General features: G+C 38.3%; 1 protein-coding gene across 1 annotated transcript in view; it reads left to right on the plus strand.

The window, feature by feature from the left end:
• The window catches only part of LOC126355013 (serine/threonine-protein kinase PLK4), a 237555-nt gene that overhangs the window by 149367 nt on the left and 64296 nt on the right, over positions 1-23892 (plus strand). Inside the window, exon 10 of the mRNA XM_050005153.1 lies at positions 8357-8499. Coding sequence (XP_049861110.1) covers positions 8357-8499 — 143 coding nt within the window. The remainder of the gene's footprint in view (positions 1-8356; positions 8500-23892) is intronic.

Genomic DNA, 23892 nt, shown 5'->3' on the forward strand with positions numbered 1-23892 from the left:
CGTCTTCATCCCTCAAAGCTACCCATTCTTCTTCTACTGTATTTCTTTCCCCCATTCCTGTCAATTGTTCTTTTATGCTCTCCCTGAAACACTCTACAACCTCTGGTTCTTTCAGTCTATCCAGGTCCCATCTCCTTAATTTAGCACCTTTTTGTAGTTTCTTCAGTTTTAATCTACAGTTCATAACTAATAGATTGTGGCAAGAGTCCACATCTGCCCTGGAAATGTCTTACAATTTAAAACTTGATTCCTAAATCTCTGTCTTACCATTATGTAAACTATCTGATACCTTTTTAGTATCTCCAGGATTCTTCCATGTATACAACCTTCTTTTATGATTCTTGAACCAAGTATTAGCTATGATTAAGTTATGCACTGTGCAAAATTCTACCAGATGGCTTCTTTCATTTCTTCCCCCCAATCCATATTCACCTACTACGTTTCCTTCTCTCCCTTTTCCTACTGACGAATTCCAGTCACCCATGACTATTAAATTTTTGTCTGCCTTCACTACCCGAATAATTTCTTTTATCTCATCATACATTTCATCAATTTCTTCATCATCTGCAGAGCTAGTTGATTTTGATGAAAGTATCATTCAAATGATCTATGAAACATGTAACTAACTAATTAAGTAGCTGAAACTTGGTGAACAGTTCCTTTGGCAAATAAGAAATACTTTTTGAATTTTTGGTGAAACCAAAGGAAACCTTTTTCTAAATCTGTTATCAAAATATATTTTATGCTTCACCTTCCATTTTAACTTTATTCTTTCTTGACACTAGATGATATTCCCAGATCTTTGTCCATAATTGAGCATTTTATCTTTGTATGAAACTGAGATAACTTGAAAAAGATGGTAAGCGAAAGAAATACACCAGTTTCTGTACTTTTAGTGTGCCACTGTTCAGAATATATAAGGGGTATGAAAATAAACTTGTGAACTGTGAGTTCTAATGGTTGTAAGAATGGATAAGGAAAACTTCACAAAAATGCAATAACTTTGGTTTGGGAATTTCATTCATCTACGTTTAACTGGCACAAATACCTAACAAAATTAAACAACTAGTATCTTGACAGTATTCAGCTGGAACTACCCTGACTTTCTTCCCAGTAGAATGAATGTCTTGTCTGTTAAATGTCGTTGAACACTCGATTGTTGTTATAGCATTGTGACAAACAACACTCAAGTTTTGACAAGTCTTATGAGCATCGTGGTAACTTGCAGGCTCTCTGCCACAGATGTCACAAGCATGCAACTATGTAACTGTGAACTAATGAGTGAATCTGAAGGCTCATATGACTGGTTCGGATTATAGTCAATGAGGTCACAACTTTCTTTTTTTAATAATTTTCATCATCATTTCTAAGACTAATGGAATTTCTTCCATTCTGATTCTCCTCCCTCATTTCATCATCTTTTGAATCATTGATTGGATATGGCATGCTTGTTGAATCCTTTCCTAATGGATTTGCTTGAGGTGCTAGTATTAGGCTGTAAGGATCAATTGTCTACCATGTATATTGAGGATAAGGTCTCCTTGAAAAAACCAGTTACTGTAAAGTTGGCACAGAATACCCTTGAAGGGACTATTCACAGGAGTATCCATTACTTGAAGTTTTACATGTCTGTATTTACAAGTGTGTGCTGAAAAGTATTGCCTCCAAATATTTCACGTGAAAACTCTTCAAGCTTTTTTCTTTAAGTGTTGGAAACAGATGAAAATTGAATGGGGCTAAGTTGGGACAGTGTGGAGAATGATCCAAGGCATCAGATAGTTGCAGGTGTTACAGCACTCGTGTTGGTCTGTCTCACACACCGACATAATTATGTTAACACACTGCCATGTTACACACTACAATTCAGAGACCTCTAGTGCAAGAGGGCTGGAAAAATGTAGACAGGAAGAATAAAGATGTCGAATGTTTATTTATTTAAAAATCTTTAATAATTATCACATAAATAATTTGGAAGCACTCCTTTTCAGCATGTCCTCATACTTCTCAAGACACTATAGTCCAGTAAACAAAGGAAAATTAGTGGAAAAAATTGGTGTAGCCACTAATTTTTGTACAGTAGTAGGGGAGGAGTGTCTTGAACAATGTGCAAAAAATCCAAAAATACCCACATCTGGAATGTGAGCATTGGGGTGGGGTTTGTAGGGCGGGGGGCATTTAAAGGCCACTTATTACCATTTTTCCTGAATAACTTGAAAACCACAGTTTCTGTTGAAAATGTTCCCCAGTACAAAATTAAACTACATTAAATTTCATGCAGTGAAAAGTCATATTCATTTTTCTCTGTAGCACTAATAGTTCGCGCGCTGCAGGGGATGGGAAATACCGCAAAGTATTTAAAAAGGCGTTTTCATGGTATAATTATAATGCTTAACTTGAACTGTTGAACTTAGAAATAACAGAAAATCTGTGTTAGCTATTTAAAATAACATCTTATCTTGAATGGGTACATTTCAGAAATCAACAACTGTTTCATCATCTTGAAGATTGAGTAAAGGTACATGATTTATACACGTACCATGGCATGTGCCACAGACCATGGAACATATGTCGGATTTTGGCATCCACGTCGTCCCCCAGTAGAACGTTGGCAAAGGACGTTGTTTAGTATAGCTTCAGGTGCTAGTGTGTCATTGGTTGTCATTGGATAGAGCAATTCATCCTCCCTTCTGTTCCATTCCTACTCGGTCTGCGGTAGGTGGTTATTGAGTCATTATTGCATGGTAAATAAGTATACAAATACCTCTAAGTAACAAGAAATGGTATATGCTCTTTAGCATTATACAAAAACAGGAAATTAATACACCTGTAATTAAACTCTGAAAGAGTGGTGGTGCATAGCTCCCATGGTCGGCGGCTGTGAGGTGAAGTCTGGATTTGCCTTTCTTGATGCTTTTAAGACTGCAGCATACCGGAGTTTATTCAGACATGGCTTTTATTCTGGCGCTTGGTACATTTCCAGAAATATTTTCTTACCAGCATGTATGACCTTCTGTGCTGGTGCAAAGGGGTTAGTGAAGATGTAGAATATTGTATTCATTTGCCTAAGAATTTTACTTAACAGCTTAACCATTCCTCCTTCATTTTTGTTGTAAATGGTGGAGGTCACTAATTGCAATGATAAGGAAGATGGTTTCAGCAAAAGACAATCATTGAGGTTTGTTGCAAACAATTTGGATTCAGCCTTACTCCTACCAAGCTTCATGAAGTATACGTTAGAGCCTGGCCGTGAAAAAAGATGAATAAAACAATCAGGTTGACATCTTCCCAATTATCGTGACAGTGCGTGCAGTACAGCTTTCTCTAATACACATCTCCCTACAATTCCATCAGCATCGTCTGTAATAATTACTGTTTCTACTCACCTCACTGTCATATTGTCACTAAGAAATCTGTAAGCCAAGTTTCGTTCTTTCCATTTGTGAGAAAATGTTCCTGTTGTACAATGGTAGCCATGCTTTCATTAAAATTGACATCAAGCGAAGTTTTTGTGAGGAACCTCCCGTTCTGTTCTGCTCGTTTTATTCTGTTGACATACCAAAAATCACAATACAATTTTGACCATAATATGTGAGTACATGGGTTATGTATTGATTGCAGGGTGTGGAAAACTTGGTGCCTGTATTCCATTTCTCACAGTGATGAAGGAGGCATACGTCCACTAGATTGGCACTTGTTCTTAGGTCATGAGTTGCATAATTTCCTCAGGAAAGTGACTTACCTCTTGTGTACTCTTTACAATTTGATAATAAATTCAGTTGGGAGGAGCACACCACAGAACTGCAGAAACGCCTTAACAAATCTGTATTTGCAATTCGAGTGTTAGCAGACATAGGCGACATAAAAGTGTAAAAGCTTGCATACTTTGCCTACTTTCATTCCATAATGTCATATGGTATAACATTTTGGGGTAACTCTTCAAGTCAAACAAAAGTTTTCAGTGTCCAAAAGCGTTTAATACGTATTATTTGTGGAGTAAACTCACGGACGTCTTGTAGAAACCTCGTCAAAGAACTGGGTATACTAACAACTGCCTCTCAGTATATTTACTCCTTAATGAAATTTGTCCTAAATAATATATCTCTTTTTCCAACAAACAGCTCAGTTAATACATACAATACCAGGAACAAAAATGATCTGCACAAGGACTTAAAAGCACTTACTTTAGTTCAAATAGGGGTCCACTACTCAGGAACACTCATCTTCAATAATTTGCCAGCAAACAAAAAATTTAGTTACAAATAGAGATCAGTTTAAAAGGAGCCTGAAAGACTTACTAGTGGCCAACTCCTTCTACTCCATTGACGAATTTTTTAATAGAAACAAATGATGTGTTGTATATATTTATACTATTAGTATTGTTATTTCAACTTAAAAAAAATAAAAAAAAAGGTAACATGTTCCACATCCACGAGGATCTCCCCAACATGGATATATGGAACGAAAAACTAATCTAATCAAATTCTACAAGATGTATCAACAACACAGTGTTATCTGTTCATGAAACTATCAGCTCTCACATCTTTTCTTACATAACTGGCATTTACCATTCGATATATTCATTTCTCACAAACATTGTATAGATCACTGACATCACTCTCATGGATTAAACACTTCTCAGCAATTGTTTGTAGGAACATATTCTGTATGAAAACTCTCCGTAGTAGGACAAATAAGTACTCACATAATAAACTGAAAGTTACTCCACTATTTAAACATAAGAACAGTAAAGTTATTTTTTCTACTCACATAAGAGAACTGGACAAGAAATGCTGGAGAAGGTATACTTGATGATTATTCTGTGTGTAAACTGAAGAACAAGCCGTTATCTTGGTGGGGGAACTGACCTTTCCCAGAAGAAAGCCACAACAGACATACAGGATGACTAACTATTAATTCCCGTACTAGCAGTGCAAGGCAATGTATAGAGATTTATTTACATTCTCTTTGCATGTATTATAGTTTTAGGGTATTTAATATCTCTACTCTATTTAATGTTAATGTGTTTTGTGGAAAATAAACTCTTCCCAGACGTGTCTGTACCAATGCATTTTGTGGAAAATATACACTGTCCAGTTGTGTCTGTGTACTTTATCACCTGTGATCTACAAGGTAATGTGGAAGAGTTGGCATAATTGTGAAACAGTATGTAGTTGTTTCCTGTGACATAGTGGGGACTCACTTTATCACTCTTTGTTTTGTAGAAACACAAATAAGGGAAGGAAGTGACCTCATTCCAACCTGTCTTCCCTTACACTTCTACCCTTCACCCTCACTCACTCCCACTGCCTCCTGGCACAGTGGCGAAACACAGTTTATCCCTCTTGGCACAGTCATTTAATATTTTGTCTTAACCCACTACATTTGACAGTAAACATCAGTTTTATACCATTAGAACACTATAATTAATAATTTGCAATTTTTCCTCCCCCAAAACACAGAAACTGTTAGTTCTAGAGAAAAAATGAATAGGACCTTTTTGTGGGAAATTTAATGTAGATTAATTTTGAACTAAGAACCAGTTTTACTAGAAGTCGCCGATTTTGAGTTATTCAAGAAAAACGTAATTAAAAATAATAATAATAAAAAAGACCTTTTATTGTTGTCCCCAAACCATCCCAATGCTCAAACGCCACAGGTAGGGATTTTTAGTATGATGTTCATGACACAAAAAAAACACACAAACACACACACACACACACACACACACACACACACACACACACACACTCTCTCTCTCTCCTGCCAGCACCGTACAAACATTTGTGGCTACATGAATTTTTTCCTCTGTTTGACCATTTTTTGTCTTCATTGACTTGGCTACTACATACTGAACAAGGGGACTCAGTATGCATTGTAATCCCTCTTATCTCATCTTGTGGTCCCTACCTGTGGCATAAAATGTAAACAGCAGAATTATTGCACAGTCTTCCTTAAATATCATTTCTTTAAAAGGATTGCACAAGAACAGTGTCCCCTTTCTTAAGGTTCTCTTTTAAGCTCCATGAATATCTGTGTTGCACGTTTATACGAGCTATACCCTCCTGTTATGATCTAGCACTGTGTCTTTGAATTAGTGGTATGTTTACTTTATCATCATCCTGTAGTTCCCTTCCCGGACACTACTTATTAAGGGCTCCAATTGCTTGACCAGCACTCCAGAATAGGTAAGCTACTATAAATTATTGTTAGGTGTTTGACTGCCCTTTGATATAACACCCTCAACTTTCTGGGTGAGTTGTCCACTTAAAGAATCCAGTTCGCTCATTAGCAAATGCAAATGCTAGTATCCACCCATTTTTGTGCCATCCATTGATAAATCTTGCTGGCAGTTTCTCTTGTGGTATAGTTTTCTTGCGAAGACTCACGTGTCTTAAAATCTACCAGAGCATTTAACATAACTGTTTTTGAGGCCATTTCGTTGATAGAGCTTCTGATAAGCACACTTCTAATGTTCTTCATATCAACTGTAACATTTGAAGTCATATCAAAATTAATGGTATCTGATTGGCATTGCTCACAAAACCTAACAAACAGTCATGTTGTTTTAGAATCATTACGTGATGCTGAAATGTAAATAATTTTAAATCAAATGCTGGGGAAAATTATGTAAGTAGCATTATTTTTTGGCTTAACATCTCACAGTCTGTTAGTAAATTCCTCCTTGTCTTTGAGCTCATCATTCTCAAAACTTCTAGAGCAATGGGAAACCTTCGTTACCTCACCACTTTCTGTTGCAGTTCATGCGCCTGTCCCTGCTTAGGTCCTCAAAGTTTTATTTGTGGAATGGGTTTGTTTATGTATTCTTCAAGTGCACTACTTTATAACATGCACTTTATAAAACATTAAATTATCTTCGTGCTGCACAGTTGTCCTGCTTCATTAATTACTTTAAATTAGAATTGTATTGCCTGTGTGAACCAAATGTGAACAGTAAACTATTAGGTCCACTTGTCTTAAAAAAAAAAGTGTGGTTAAGGTTTCCATATGTTTTGGATCATTACAGTTTACAGCCACTACAATATTTACACAGAATGTAAACTTAGACATGCAACTACTTTTAAGAAAATTATTGTCACAAAATTCAAATACTAATGATGGAAAATACATTCAAATTTAAAATCAAAACACAATAATCACTAATAGTTTTAATGCTCATTACAAGTTATTGCACAGTGGAGAAACATTGACTCCAGTTGCCAAAGCATTAGCTGCAAATGTAAAAGGGCTGTATTTTTCAAAACACAAATGTTACTGTAGGATTTAATATTTGATCACAAAAGTTCTGATTCACAGAAAGTGGAGCTTGTCTTTTCCCAAAGCTTGACAACTAGTTACTGCTGAGGTTTGAGATAAATGATGTGGACAGACTCACTAGTTCATCCCAAAAAAATATTTGAGGTGGTTCAGGTTGGAACATTCACTCGACTTTCTTGTACACATGATTCAGTGTTTATTTCTTCGTGTGCAGGAGCATTAGCATGCTGATACAATGAGATCCAATTCAAAATTTTTGGGAAAAATGTGAGGAGATATTTTGTCATCTGAAACATTTTTGGGAGTGCATGCTTTGATTTTTCAACTAACCAAAACTAATGTCTCTCAGACAGAGAGGGAGAGTTTCAGGCAGTCAATCAACCCCCACCGAAATTTACTGTTGTTACAATGCATTCAGATTAGTATTGTTTGCCAGTCATCTGACAAGCCCACGCGTGCCCATCTGATTGCCACATCACGTACCAAGGCTCAGTAATCCTTAAAACCTTCCACTCTGGACAGAGCATTTATTGTGTTGTTTTCACAACCCTAAACAATGTTGCACTCCTGTTCTTAAGGTCAGTAGTTTCTGTACAGCAGCACAGTTATTAAAGTGCAAATCCTGTTATTTGTTTAAGATAAACACTACAAATGATTTTAATCATGTGCACTTTCACTTAGAACAATTGCTTCTGTTTTGTTTTTTGTTTGTGCCATTATTTATGTTGCTTTATCTGTTTGTTATGACAGTAAGAGTGAATTCATTGTTAGGTTAATAAGTATTTCCATTTTACTTATCCCATCTATGTCAGAGCACTTGTTTTGTGACATTTTAGAGATATTTTTCTCTCTTGTGTCAGCAACAGCACTAAAAACATTCTTTATCAATAAATTGTTTCTTTACACACACACACACACACACACACACACACACACACACACACACACACACTTTCAAGAGCAGAATTGCCAATATAAACTTACAATATAAAGGTAAAGTTATGATGAATATAGATATGCACAGATAACTTTTTTGTTTTTACTGTTACTGATTTAATCAGACTGTATTTCTCTTGTGCAGATAGTATTATACCAGCCAAATGGTACCAAAGGCTGTACACTGAAAGACAGTCCACCTGATATTCCTCACCAAGGTGCGGATTCAATATTTAGTTTTGAATCATTACCAAGAAAACACTGGAAGAAATACATCTTAGCAGCAAGGTAAGTTATTACCAGATATTGTCATCACTAATGATCAATTTTGCCTCAGTCATTTGAAAATACTTTCTTCTGTATTTATCTTAACATAAAGTATATATTGGCTATGCCATAGTTATGGTAGAAAACATGAAATCTACAGCAAAATGACTTTGAATGAGAACATCATTAACACTTAGAGTTTGTGTCCTGTATGTTACACCCAACCAATATCCACCTCTCTTTAGGTACTAAACTTAGCATTGCATGTCCACAGGCTTATATGCAGGGATGCAAAATATCCAACCCCACCCTGTTAAAGGAGAAGTCCATATTATTATGACTGTAAAATAAATTGTGTTTGCTGAAAATACTGCACAGAAACTTCAGTTCAATTTTTGCAGAATATCCTAGTTAAATAAAAGTGTGTGAAATCTTATTGGTTCATTTATTTGCATCAAAATCAGGAAATTGTAAAATAAGGACAAAAACGTTTGTATGTGTAATGGATATTGCTGTGCAACAAATCACCAGAAACGCATGAAGGGTACTATACAAGGACTGAGCAGAATCAACATGTACGCAGGATTGGTTTGCTAATATTCATCTATCAAGATACAGATTTCCTGTTTTGTCCTGTATGTTATACCCAACCAATTTCCACCTCTCATGGATGATCAGCAGAGTCAACTGGATGCTGCTCAGCCAGCTGGCTGTGTTTGAATGGCACTACAGTGTCCAGGACTGAGTGGACTACATCACATGAGTGCTGCACCATTCTGCTGACTTCACCATTCTAAAGTCCTTAGGTCATCTTCTGAGGCAGCTTGTCCCTTGGTAGACTGATGAATGCCGTTCAGTAAACTGGGTCAGGTATGTGGATCTGTGATGGTTTATATGCTGCCCAATGGTGGAAAACCCCACAGCCTTTCGATTCACGAAAGTCAGCACTCGACATGTAATTAATGAGAGCAAGAAAATGTCATGGCAAGAGGTCCTGGACTCCATCAACCATTCCACTTATTGTACAAAAGTGCGGGAAACCATGAGGAGGATACATACAGTGGATTACCAACAGAAGCAGTGCTGAAACATGAGTGTCTCCATGCAATGCCCGGAGACATCACTCAGATGTTGGCATAGCATTTTGCAAAGGCTAGTGTCAATGTCAGCAAGGATTGGCATTCTGTTGGTACCATGTGACTGTGGAGAGGGGAGAGTTGGGCTTCAGATCCAACAACTCTGACACTTAAAACTGCCCTTTATCCATGTGGAACTGGATTCAGCACTGTCTGAGGCTTGTGATACTGCACCCAGTCATGACCATATCCAGTACAGCATCCTTTGACATTTGCCAGCGGCATCAAAGGGAATTGTCCTTGAATGTTTCAATTTGATATGCCAGACAGGCCACTCCTAATTCATGGGGAGAGGCTGTTTTAATACTTCTCAAATCAGGGAAGGGCTGAATGGCCCCAGCAGTTATTGGAGCATCATCTTGTCAAGCTATGTAGGAAAGACCATGCAACAAATGGTTCACCATTGTCTAGCTCAGATGTTAAGAGACCAAGCAACTCCTTAGCCACTCTCATTGTGGATTCAGGCGATTTTGACTCATTGTCAACAATTTTACCCTGCTAGAGGCAGTTATTGAGGAGACTTTAACCAATGCTGTATTGATGTAATCTTTGATATCAGTAAGATGTACAACACTACTTGAAGACACACTATTCTGTGGCAGCTCCACCAATGGGGCATCTGTGGCCACCTCCTCATCTTCATACAATTCATCATGTCTAAGCACATTCTTAGGTCCCGAGTTGGTGGTTTGATGTCAGATCATTGTGAACAGGAGAACAGTGTTCCTCAGGGCAGTGTTTTAAGTGGTACCCTCTTTGCAATAGCCATAAACAGCATAACTCATCAGTAAGGAGTCCTGTACAGTGCTCCTTATTTGTGGACAATTTTACAGTTTTCTATTCCTCCTCCAGTATCGCATCAGGAATTCATCAATTGCAATGTACAGTACATAGGCTAGAGGAGTGGGCTGTGAAGATGGGTTTTCTGCAGAGAAGTGTGCATATGTTCGTTGTAATCATTCTCATCATATTTGAAATTTATCTGAATTGCATATTTGGGACACCATTCTCCCTTTGAAAAGTCTGTGAGATTTGTGGGCCTCATTTTTGATTCAGACTTGTCCTGATTGGACCTGAAAGCAAGGCCCAAAGGCCAGTGAATATCTTGAGATATTGTGGGCACAGGTCTTTGAGAGTGGATAGGGCACGTCTGTTCTAGTTTTATAGAGCCTTCATGCGATCGCGGCTGGACTATTGGTGCTCAGCGTTTGGGTCATTGAGGCCTTCTTACCTGAAGATCATTGACACTATGCACCATGAGGGGATCAGGCTGGCCATGGGCACTTACGAGACCAGCCCCATACCCAGTATCTCTGCTGAGGCTGATGAACTGCCACTTATCATCTGGTGACAACCCCTCATAATGCGGCAAGCATGTAAGTTCCTCGCTACTCCCAATTTACCAGCTTACTATACCGTTGCTCACCCAGCTACAGAATGGCTCTTTACCAATCGTCCATGGGCAACAAGGCCATTTGAGATCTGCACAAAGTGTGAATTGGAGTCACTTGATGTGTGGCAAGTTCAACCTCAAATGGAGAATTTTAACTGCCTGCCACCCTGGTTACTGCAGAGGCCCAGAGTAATGTTAGATTTAGTGTAGTGCAGCAGTGTTTTCACTCCTGCATTTGTTTGTAGTACTTTGTTTTATGGCATTTTGTCTGAGCACAACTCTGTTGCTGGATTTAAGGATTGCTCTAAACAGGGGGCTCCATTGATTGCTCTGTTGTTCTCCCTGACCATGTCCTCAAGATTCAATTGCCACACACAAGTTTACTGTCTTCAGTGTGGAATTATACGTGATCTCTTGGGCACTGGAGTGCATGAATGTGCTGTGAGTACAAATTCTTTGTCTGTTCGAATTTCCTGAGTGTCATTCACACTCCACACTGCTTGTACCCAGCAAATAAGGTAGTCCAGAATATTCAGGACACCCTCTTCCAGCTACACATGCTGAGAAAGGAGATGTTTCTGTGCTGAGTACCAGAGCTCATGTGCAGATGTAGCAGCCAAGGAGGTGTGTCACAGTCCACAGTTAATTCAGTGTGCCACCTCCCACTATTGTTTCACTGTTGAGGTACAGAGTCATGCTTCAGTGGGAAGATGAATGGCTGGAAGTGACAGAACATAACCTCCACCTAGTAAAGCCCACAATGCAGCCATGGCATACCACGTACCAGCCATGCAGGCAGGACGATGCCCTCCTTACTTGGCTTCACATAGATCACAGTCCTATGATACATGGCTTCTTGCTCCGGTGAGAGGACCCTCAAACGTGTGGTGCTTGTGGCATACAGACCATTGTGCACCATATTTTATTAGACTGTGTTTTATTTTGAGGGCAGAGGCAGATTTACTGACAGATCTGCCCTCTATTTTAAGTGACTTTCAAACTAATGTGGTAGGCGTTTTACACCTTTGAGATATGTCAAACATGTTTCCTAAGATTTTAGGGAGTTGCCTTTAATACATTAGTAAGGGTGACTGGCTCACCTATGTTTTTTATAAGTGGTCAGCCAGTCACATTTCCCTTATCTTTCTTTTAGCTCCTCTATCATTTTACTTATGTTTTAATCCCAGGTATAGCACCTTTCACCCTTTCTCTGTTGTCTTCAGGTGTGTGAGATAGACAGATTGCGTGGCTCAATACAAGTGAATTGGGAGTGAGTGAATGAGTGTCATTTTGTAGGTTTCCTCCACAGTGTGCAATAACAGTTCTAGCCATTTTATCCACATTTGTTTCTTGTAATCTTGTAAGGGTGCTGATAACCTCACTGTTGAGTGCCTGTACACTCCAAACACACATGCTGTGCATAAGATCTTCCATAGGCCCATTCTGTGCAAAACTGGAAAATGCCTAAATGCCTTGTGACAACAAAGTCCTGTAGACTCATGTTATCTGTACCATATGTGAATGTGATCATCAAATTAAAGGTCAGCTGGGGTGGCCGAACAGTTCTAGGCGCTATAGACTGGAACTGGAACCGCGCGAGCTCTATGGTCACAGGTTCAAATCCTGCCTCAGGCATGGATGTGTGTGATGTCCTTAGGTTAGTTAGGTTTAAGTAGTTTTAATTTCGAGGGAACTGATGACCTTAGAAGTTAAGTCCCATAGTGCTCAGAGCCATTTGAGCCATCAAATTAAAACAGCAAACACCCTGGCTGTTCTGACAAAGCCTCATGGTTTTAATCATTTGTCAATTAATTAGTAACTTCGTGAACCGAATGAAGCACTGACTTGTGCCGTTTCTTTAGAAGATTTACTCTGGTGAATCTGCTGCAACGATGCCATGTGATTTTAATGCACTGTTCCATGCAGATTTTTCGTCTTTCTGCTCATTGGAGTTTCATAAATCCTCTTCATACTGAAGGATGAATCTTTTACTCTACAGTGTACTATGCACTGTTATGTAACTTTCTGTCATATTCAAATCGTGTGCCGTACCCTAAACCTTGCCTTCTGTAGGCAATACTATTACTGACTGAACTAACTAGGTGTGACTCACAACCCATCCTCATAACTTTACTTTTGCCAGTACCTCTCTTTTAGTTTCTAAATGTCAGGGGAGTTTTCCTACATAGAATGCAGTACTAACATTCCTGAGAGAAACAATATTGCGGAGATTGTCTTAGCTGAAACTAGAGGATTGCTTCCATAGCAAAGCAGAATATGTATTGAGATGAAACTTCCTGCCAAATTTAAACTGTGCCCCAGATTGCACTGTTTAGCATACTGTTTGCCTCCTTGAACATCTACATCTACATATATACTCCTGTATAGACTTGGCAGAGGGTAATGCATACAAATATTGATTTTCTTTCCCAATCCATGCACATATTAAGTGAGGGAAAAATTACCCAGGGGCTATGTTTTCTTTATTCTAAGGATTCCCATTTAAGATCCTCAAGCATTTCAGTCGCAATTTTGTATGGGCCACACCGATCCTAGCAGCTTCTCCCTGAATGTGTTCACTGTCTCTGGCCATGACTACTTTATACTCTCCAAACACTGAAACATTACTTGGAAATTGGTCACACTGGTGTCTAGTATGTGATTTCCTTTACAGATGTGTTACCCTTCCAACAAATCTAAATCTTGCATTTGTTTTATCTAATACCGATTTTACATGATCATCTTATTTCATATTGTTTCATAGTATTACCCGTAAATATTGATAAAATGTGACATGCTCAAAAATTTTACCACTAATCTGTAATAAATTGTTTCTTTTTGTTGTAGGTAGTATCTTTCATTTATACACAAAGAGAGCTGCCCCGTTCATTACACTGAACGAAAATTATGTTAAAGTCTTTCTGCACTTCCTTATAATCAACCTATAGCAATACTTTCCCGTAGACAACACGTCAGTGAACAGTCTTGTAGTGTGGCTGATCTCCTAGCTGATAGAACCATTCATGTGTATTGAGAATGTTAGAGGACCTATTACTGTTCCTTGGATCACATATACACAAAAGGAAACTTTTCGAAGAATATGGTTGAATTCCTCCAGATGTGACTTATACCCTTATGCCTGAAGAATAGCAAATGATCTTTGCACTTTCCCGTTGCATATACACCATGTGATCAAAAGTATCTGGACACCTGGCTGAAAATGACTTACAAGTTCGTGGCACCCTCCGTCAGTAATGTTGGAATTCAATATGGTATTGGCGCACCCTTAGCCTTGATGACAGCTTCCACTCTTGCAGGCATATGTTCAATCTGGTGCTGGAAGGTTTCTTGGGGAATGGCAGCCCCTTCTACACCGAGTGCTGCACTGAGGAGACATATCGATGTCGGTTCGTGAGATCTGCTGGTGTCGTTTGGCATTTATCGGCGTGATTTGTGGCTTATGAGCAGCCGTTCAACCATGAAATCCAAGATTTCTCACTTCCCGCCTAACTGTCATACTACTTTCAGTGGAACCTGAAGTAGTTTGGAATTCCTGTGTGATAGTCTGGATAGATGTCTCCTTATTACACATTAGGACCCTCTTCAACCGTCGGTGGTCTCTGTCAGTCAACAGACGAGGTCGACCTGTACACTTTTGTGCTGTATTTGCCCCTTCACGTTTCCACTTCACTATTACATTGGAAGCAGTGGAACTAGGGATGTTTAGGAGTGTGGAAATCTTGCATACAGACATATAACACAAGTGACACCCAATCACCCGACCACGTTCGAAGTCCGCGAGTTCTGCAGAGTGCCCCGTTATGCTCTCTCACGATGCCTAATGATTACTGAGGTCACTGATATGGTGTACCTGGCAGTAGGTGGCAGCAACTAATATGAAAAACGTATGTTTTTGGGTGTTTCCAGATACTTTTGATGACATGGTGTATGTCTGGGCAGCTCCTGTAAAGTGCCATGAGCTCTGGTGCCATCAGTGTGGTGTAGCAGTTAGCATCAACCTATAGCAGTACTTTCCCATAGACAACATCGTCAGTGAATAGTCTTGTAGTGTTGCTGATCTCCTGGCTGATGAATCATTTATGTGTATTGACAATGTTAGAGGACCTATTATTCTTCATTGGATCACATATATGCGAATGGAAACTTTTTGAAGAATGTGGTTGAGTTCCTTCAGTTGCAACTTATACTCTTATGCCTGAAGAATAGTTAATGATCTGTGCACTGCCCCATTGCACATATGTCTGGGTATCTCCTACAAATTGCTGCGAGCTCGGGTGCCATCAGTGAGGTGTAGCAGTTAGCATCTGTGACACCCATGCTGCAGGTAGTCAGCTCAAACTGAACTAACAGCAGTTACTTATTATTTCAAATTTATCATTTCTGGAAGTTGGTGACAGCCTCTTAGTTATTTATCAAGTCTCTGGGCTATGGACAAATAATAGAAGAGGGTTGGCAATTTCACCCACCTACATCTCCACGATTACTCTGCAATTCACAGTTAAATGCCTGCCTGAGGATTCATTGAACCAACTTCAAGCTACCATTCTGCTCTCAAACAGTGTGCAGGAAAATGAGCACTTAAATCTTTCCATGTAAGCTCTGATTTATCTTATTTTATTATGATAATCATTTCTACTTATGTAGGAGCAAACCAACAAAATATTTTCACACTGAGGAGAAAGTTGGTGTTTGAGATTTCATAAAATCATACTGCAATTAGAAACATCTTTTTTTTTTATTGATTGCCACCCTGATTCGTGTATCATATCTGTGGCACATGTATAAAAATGTAATTAGTTTGGCGAGAGAAAAGATATGATAGCATTGTACTTAGCAGCGTAAAGTTCTTCTTCTTCTTCTTCTTCTTCTTCCCCCTCTCCCCCCCCCCCCCCTCCCCGCCCTCCCCAAAATCGCTTTCAATCTTTTGCAACATGAACTCGAAATGATTAGTCTTGAAAGTTCTCTTCCTGTTAATAAATAATTACATCTTCTCTCTCATAGTACGACAATGTAGATGACGATGTGGCAGTCATCTCCTTGAGGATTATTCCTAAGCATCTGAAGATTTGCTGCAATGGTTTATGATGAGCATAGAGGGGAAAAGGTGCATTTTGAAGCTGTAGAAATAAAATACTTTTCTTTCTTGAGCTATCCACTTTTTAGTTTCTGAACACATAGACAATAAATATATGTCCGTACACCACAGCGGACAAGAACAGATGAGCTATGTTATAAGCATTAAAACAAGGGAGGCGTTGTAAAAAATCTGAAGGTACATTGTTTTTAATTTTTCCACTGCTGTCTCAGGTAACATCAATGCGGCATAATATGAATTAATATACCTTTGGCGCATTCAGAGGGTGCCTGTATGAATTAATACATCTTTTTTGTGTATGCAGATAAACATTATAGATCTGCACACCCTCCATTCACTGAACTGCTCAGGATCTTAATCATGCAGATATTTCTTGACATTATCCTAAACTGACGGACACTGGGACCACGCCCTGACTGTCGTCAATGGCCACTTGTCCCAGACTGCCGTGCTTCTCACACATCTCCCTAACAGTGTGTGATATAATGGGGGGGGGGGGGGGGGGGGACTCCCTGTCAGTTGCCATGAATTGTTACATTCTGGAAGCCTCCAGAAGGCCAGCAATATGACATCTACTGAAAATAGGTGTTGTATAGTAAGGGTATTGACAACGGTACCCTCATAAGGTTCTTGAAATACCTTAAATTTTTGAGTACCTGGAATATTCAATAATTGCATAAGTAACTGCACTCACCATTCAGGGGATCAGTTCTAATTTGGCTGTATGTTGGCGTCCGCTAATAAACATGCTTTTGGTTCTAAGTGTTGTGCTTCATTGATGACCTCGCCTTCAGATTTAGATGTGTCTATAGTTTCAATGTGACATTGTTTGGTGTAGTCAGCAGCTTTCCTCAGGACATTTATATCACCTTGGTTCCAGTTGCATCTGGTGATCACACCAGATCACATAAAAAACAGATGTCCTGCTCTTGTGTCGAAACAGGCAACCACATAAATAGATTTTCTGTCGGACTACAGATGTCGCCAGCGACATTGCGATGTTCATTGGTGTATCAGTCTCCAGTGAGATTTCATGGCATGTGGGGGTAAGTTTGTTGCTGCCTAGCGAAAGTTGGCTCAGCCAGAGTGCTGCAACCCAAGCACATTCGCTCCCCAGACAACTGTAGCAAAGTCAGCCGTGTTTCTCTCTATGGAATTTTGTCGAGTTTTTCATTGATGAACGCAGATTAGCTCCATTAATTCTACAAACAATTTTTTTTTCTGGTGTGAGAATACTTACAATTGCCAACACAGTAAGGAAATTATATCAGTGAAAAATATCATCTACAAACATTTCTTGCAATTTTTTGGGTATGTGCAGTCACAGAGTTTACATACTCATTACTCTCCAAGCTATATATGTTTACTCTCTATCGTGCAGCTCATTTGATTTGGATTATGGGGGCTACACAAATCTCCATTTGCATATATAACACTAGAAAGCTTTCAAAATCTTTACTTTTTTTGAATGCAGTCAGTTAGTATACACACAAAAATTGAACACATATTGCACCAATGCAGCTATAAAAAAAAAGTGGTTAATTGTTAGAAATAGATCAGTTTTCAGTTCGAACTCATGTAGAAAATTCAAATACAGCTGTCACAGTGTTATGTTTCCAACTTTGCTCGCTTACAGTTGTTAATTACTAGCCATTATTATCATAATCATTCTATCTGATTCGTATTTACCAGACATTAACAACATTATGAATAAATGTATCCAAATGTAAACAATCACCATTGTATTGCAGTGTCCCAGTTGTGGATGGAATAAGTGTACAGGTACCCACTACTGGTCTGTTTACTGTGTTCGTTTTTCGTTGAACTCTCCTGTCTGACTGCATCAAATAAAAATTTAACTGATCAGTAACAGGTTTTGGAGCCTCATTACATCTGCTAATCAAGTAAATGATTTGAGCAAAGCTCCTGTAGTAAATGCAACATGGGTGCCACTGGGTATCATGCTCTGTCACTACAGACATAATACTTCATTTGCATAGTGTGCATACGGATTAGGTAAATTAGAATGACAATTTATTGTGCACATTGAAACAATAAACAAGTTAAAGAAATGTTTTTTGCTTCCTTTGTAAGTATTTCTATGCTCCTTCTTAACACTTGGGAGACTAGCCATGTTTTATGCCCTTATTTAAAGTGTTACTGGCGCATATGTAGTTGAATATCTTCAAGAGGAATATATACTAAAAAAGGACCAAGCTTAAAGATTTATTGTTCATGTTTACTTTAGTTATTTGATAAATTGCAAGTTTTAAAATAATTTTCATAGGAAGTCTAATTGTCCCAAAAAGAAGAAGAAGAGGTAGTGCGAAATGAGTTTCTGAGCAATTGCTTCCTCTTGAGCTTTCAAAATTTCTTGCTTAATCAACAAATGTTACATTTTTGTAGCAGAATTAAGCAAACTGTGAAATCTAACGGGTACGCATATGAAATTACATCAGTGCATTGTAATGGCTCAGCCATTCACAAAAGCATCAGTTATGTTCACTAGTGTTTCTTTTTTGAAATAATTCTAGTATTTGACAATAGAAGACAACATCAGTGGCAGGACAGGTCATAAGGTGTCTGTACATTGTTCTCATACAAAATTATTATAGTTTTAGAGTGATAAGTGGTTCGAGTGCCGAGAAAATAGTGGTCCTTCCTGCACTCAGGTGTGATCTTTTTAACACAAAGTTGTGGCCGGATCTATGCTTGGGCTTGGTCTGCAAAGACTTAACCACTGCCATATTTTGCATCCGATTACAGTAAATTGTAAGTGAATGTCATCTATGCACTGAACAATTATATCTTCAAGAAAATTGTGAGATTGTAAACATCTTCAATATGACTAAGGACTTTTTTATAATTTCATACTTCAGCACAGTGTAAATGAACTACACATTGTTTTAGTTCCTTAAGTTTTGAAAGAATTTTACGAGACGTGGCTTCATACTTCAGCACGATGTAAATAAACTACACATTTTTTTCAGTCCCTTAAGTTTTGAAAGAATTGTATGAGACTTAAATCTCCGAATATTGCCAACACAGTAAGGAAACTAAATCAGTGAAACATATTGCCTACAAACATTTCTTGCAACTATAATACAATTTGCATTTAGCAAGACAATTTAAAATAAAAAAGTCTATGTTTTCCATATTTCTCTTACCCAGCAAGTGAAATTTTTCAGTTGCTGATTTTATGTAGTTAAAGATCCTAAACTTTATATTTCTGTTATAAAAAAACTATAGAAAACACAACTCATAAATCCTGTAAAGACATATTTCAATAGTATTGCTGAACTCGGGAGTTTGAGCTCTGAGCCCAGCTGAAGAATCACTCGAATTCCCTGTTATGTTACTTTTATGGAGAATAAATAATTCCTCTTCTCTTGAAGCTCACTGCTGTAAGGGTTTGTCTTGTACATCTTAAACAACCATTCTTTGAGGTGCATTTATGTGCCAAGTAATCAGTAAAATGTGCTACTGAACACGCTTTGGAACAAAAATCTTTCTAAGTGAAGGCATCATGACCGATCTCATTTGAACTCTTCTGTCAGGAGAGTTAATTTGGAGTTGGAACGGCTGCTTATGTTGGGTGCACTGTCACACATTGGTGTGGTTCCTGTTGATTCTTTCAATAGGTGGGATTATACTAGCCATGGCCTTCACCTCAACAGGAAAGGGAAGGGTAAACTGGTTGAGAAAATAGCAGGGAAGTTAAAGGGGGGAGGTACTGTCATGAGTGATAAAATACCAGGGTTGTAGGGTTCAGAAAAGACCCTGTTTTAAGATAGGGATGACAGAAAGAAACCAAGTTTTAAGAGAGGTTAGGATTGAGAGAAACCTTCAGTTTGAGAAAGAAACCAAAAAACATAATTCCAGCTTATTACATAAGCATAAACTGCTGTTGGTTAAGAATTTTCAACAATCAGCAGAAATTTCAGCTCTATCCAATTTTAATTCAATCAGTGTTAAATGACAACTGTCTTTATTGCATCAAAATATTCGAGAACTGAGAAATAAAATTAATGAATTTATTATCTACATAGATGAATTAGAGTCCTCAAACCCACCTGACGTAATCTGCCTCTCTGAACATCATGTGACCATTGGTATAGAACTTTTAAGTGTTACAGGATTTAGGTTAGCATCTCATGTTTGTAGAGCAGAAATGGAGAAAGGAGAGTTGCCACATTCATCAGGAAGTGTCATAAATTTAAGAGCATAGAGATTCATAAATTTTGCGTAGAACAGCATATAGGAGCATGTGCAACAGAACTAGAATTTCATAAAAAAGCCTTCATAATATTAAGTGTATATCGCACACTGGCAGATAACTTTAATCTGTTCATAAACTACCTTGAGGTTGTACTGGCCCATTTAACAACCAAAAGCAAATAAATAGTGGTTGCTGGTAATTTCAATGTAGATTTCCTTAAAGACTCTCGCAATAAGAGCTTATTCGAATTAGTAACACTGTCATCCAATGTAATTCCCACCGTAAAGTTCCCAACAAGGGTAGCCAATTGCTCACAGACAGCCATTGATAATATCTTTATAGAAAAGTCCAATGAACAAAATTTTATTACAAAACCAATTGTCAATGGCCCCTCAGACCATGACATGCAGTTTCTTCTGTTACATGTTAATACTGAACAGGATATAAAATCTGTTAAATTTGAACTCAAGAGGGTCATCAATAAGCCAAAAATTGATTATTTTAGGGCACTCCTCAGAGACATTCACTGGAGTGATGTGCTCATGGCATGAATGAAAAATATAATATGTTTGCTAATAAATTGCTTACCTTATTTGAACACTGTTTTCCCCCAAAACTTTCAAGGTTAGAGCAAAGCCTACAAAAAAGCCACGGATTACTCAAAGAATAGTGGTATCTTGTAAAAGAAAAAGAAAATTGTATCTGTCAATCTGAAACAGTTATGATGTTCATGCTATAGCACAAAATGTTAGAGACTGTAATACAGACACCAAAGCGAATATATAAGACAATGTGGGATATAGTGAAGGAGGAGACGGTAGAACCAGGCGTGAAGAGGGGCAAATAGCATTAAGAGTAAATAATACATTGGTGACAGATGTGTATAGTGTTGCAGAACTTTTTAACCAACATTTTATAAGTATTACTGAAAAGATTGGGGCTGTCAGGTTCTGCAGATGCTGCCATGGGATACCTCAGACCAGACATTTCAAGTAACTTCCATAGCGAAAATTTTAGAAACGATAATATACAGTTGGATTTATAACCATCTTATCACAAATAACATCGGATTTTTAAAGGGTTCTGATATTGAGAAGGATATTTACACTTACAGTGAAAATGTACTTAATTCATCAGACAAAAAATTGCAGGCAACTGGTATATTTTGTGATCTGTCAATGACATCTGACTGTGTAAATCACAATATCCTTTTAAGTAAATTAGAATATTATGGTGTAACAGGAAATGCTGCAAATCTCATATCTCTGGCAGGAAGCAAAGGGTGTTATTAGGAAAGAGGCATGTATTAAGCTGTCAGGCATCTTCCAACTGGAAACTAATTACATGTGGGGTCCCACAATGTTCCATCTTAGGGCCCTTACTTTTTCTCGTGTATATCAATGGCCTTTCATCAGTAACATTACCAGATGCCAAATTTGTTTTCTTTGCCAATGATACAAATGTTGCAATAAATAGCAAATTAAGTGTAGAAAGATTGGCCAATAAAATATTTGTGGACATTAATCGCTCGTTCCTAGACAATTCTTTGTCACTAAACTTTGCAAAAACACACTTCATGCAGTTCAGAACTTGTAAGGGGTGCCCCATGGGTATATGTCTAACATATGATGACAAGCAGATAGAAGAAGTGTACAGTGTTTAAATTCTTGGGATTACAGCTTGATAATAAATTCAACTGAGAGGAGCACACCACAGAACTGCTAAAGTGTCCAAACAAATCTCTATTTGCAGTTCTGTCAGACATAGGGGATGTTGTTGTTGTTGTTGTTGTCTTCAATCCTGAGACTGGTTTGATGCTGCTCTCCATGCTACTCTGTCCTGTGCAAGCTTCTTCATCTCCCAGTACCTACTGCAACATACATCCTTCTGGATCTGCTTAGTGTATTCCTCTCTTCATCTCTCTCTATGATTTTTACCCTCCACGCTGCCCTCCAATGCTAAATTTGTGATCCCTTGATGCCTCAAAACATGTCCTACCAACCGATCCCTTCTTCTAGTCAAGTTGTGCCACAAACTTCTCTTCTCCCCAATCCTATTCAATACCTCCTCATTAGTTACGTGATCTATCCACCTTATCTTCAGCATTCTTCTGTAGCACCACATTTCAAAAGCTTCTATTCTCTTCTTGTCCAAACTAGTTATCGTCCATGTTTCACTTCCAAACATGGCTACAATCCATACAAATACTTTCAGAAACGACTTCCTGACACTTAAGTCTATATTCGATGTTAACAAATTTCTCTTCTTCAGAACGCTTTCCTTGCCATTGCCAGTCTCCATTTTATATCCTCTCTATTTCGACCATCATCAGTTATTTTACTTCCTAAATAGCAAAACTCCTTTACTACTTTAATTGTCTCATTTCCTTGTCTAATTCCCTCAGTATCACCCGATTTAATTTGACTACATTCCATTATCCTCGTTTTGCTTTTGTTGATGTTCATCTTATATCCTCCTTTCAAGACACTGTCCATTCCGTTCAACTGCTCTTCCAAGTCCTTTGCTGTCTCTGACAGAATTACAATGTCATTGGCAAACCTCAAAGTTTTTACTACTTCTCCGTGAATTTTAATACCTACTCCGAATTTTTCTTTTGTTTCCTTTACTGCTTACTCAATATACAGATTGAATAACATCGGGGAGAGGCTACAACCCTGTCTCACTCCTTTCCCAACCACTGCTTCCCTTTCATGCCCCTCGACTCTTATGACTGCCATCTGGTTTCTGTACAAATTGTAAATAACCTTTCGCTCCCTGTATTTTACCCCTGCCACCTTCAGAATTTGAAAGAGAGTATTCCAGTCAACATTGTCAAAAGCTTTCTCCAAGTCTATAAATGCTAGAAACTTAGATTTGCCTTTTCTTAATCTTTCTTCTAAGATAAGTCGTAAGGTCAGTATTGCCTCATGTGTTCCAACATTTCTACGGAATCCAAACTGATCCTCCCCGAGGTCCGCATCTACCAGTTTTTCCATTCGTCTGTAATGAATTCGCGTTAGTATTTTACAGCTGTGACTTATCAAACTGATAGTTCGGTAATTTTCACATCTGTCAGTACCTGCTTTCTTTGGGATTGGAATTAAAATATTCTTCTTGAAGTCCGAGGGTATTTGGCCTGTCTCATACATCTTGCTCACCAGCTGGTAGAGTTTTGTCATGATTGGCTCTCCCAAGGCGGTCAGTAGTTCTAATGGAATGTTGTCTACTCCCGGGCTAATGGAATGTTGTCTACTCCCGGGGCCTTGTTTCGACTCAGGTCTTTCAGTGCTCTGTCAAACTCTTCACGCAGTATCTTATCTCCCATTTCGTCTTCATTTACATCCTCTTCCATTTCCATAATATTGTCCTCAAGTACATCGCCCTGCTTTGTTTACTGCATTTTTATATTTTCTCCTTTCATCAATTAAATTCAATATTTCTTCTGTTACCCAAGGATTTCTAGCAGCCCTCGTCTTTTTACCTACTTTATCCTGTGCTGCCTTCACTACTTCATCCCTCAGAGCTACCCATTCTTCTACTACTGTGTTTC

This window comes from Schistocerca gregaria, chromosome 3 (genome assembly GCF_023897955.1).
Source record: "Schistocerca gregaria isolate iqSchGreg1 chromosome 3, iqSchGreg1.2, whole genome shotgun sequence".
Classification (NCBI taxonomy): domain Eukaryota; kingdom Metazoa; phylum Arthropoda; class Insecta; order Orthoptera; family Acrididae; genus Schistocerca; species Schistocerca gregaria.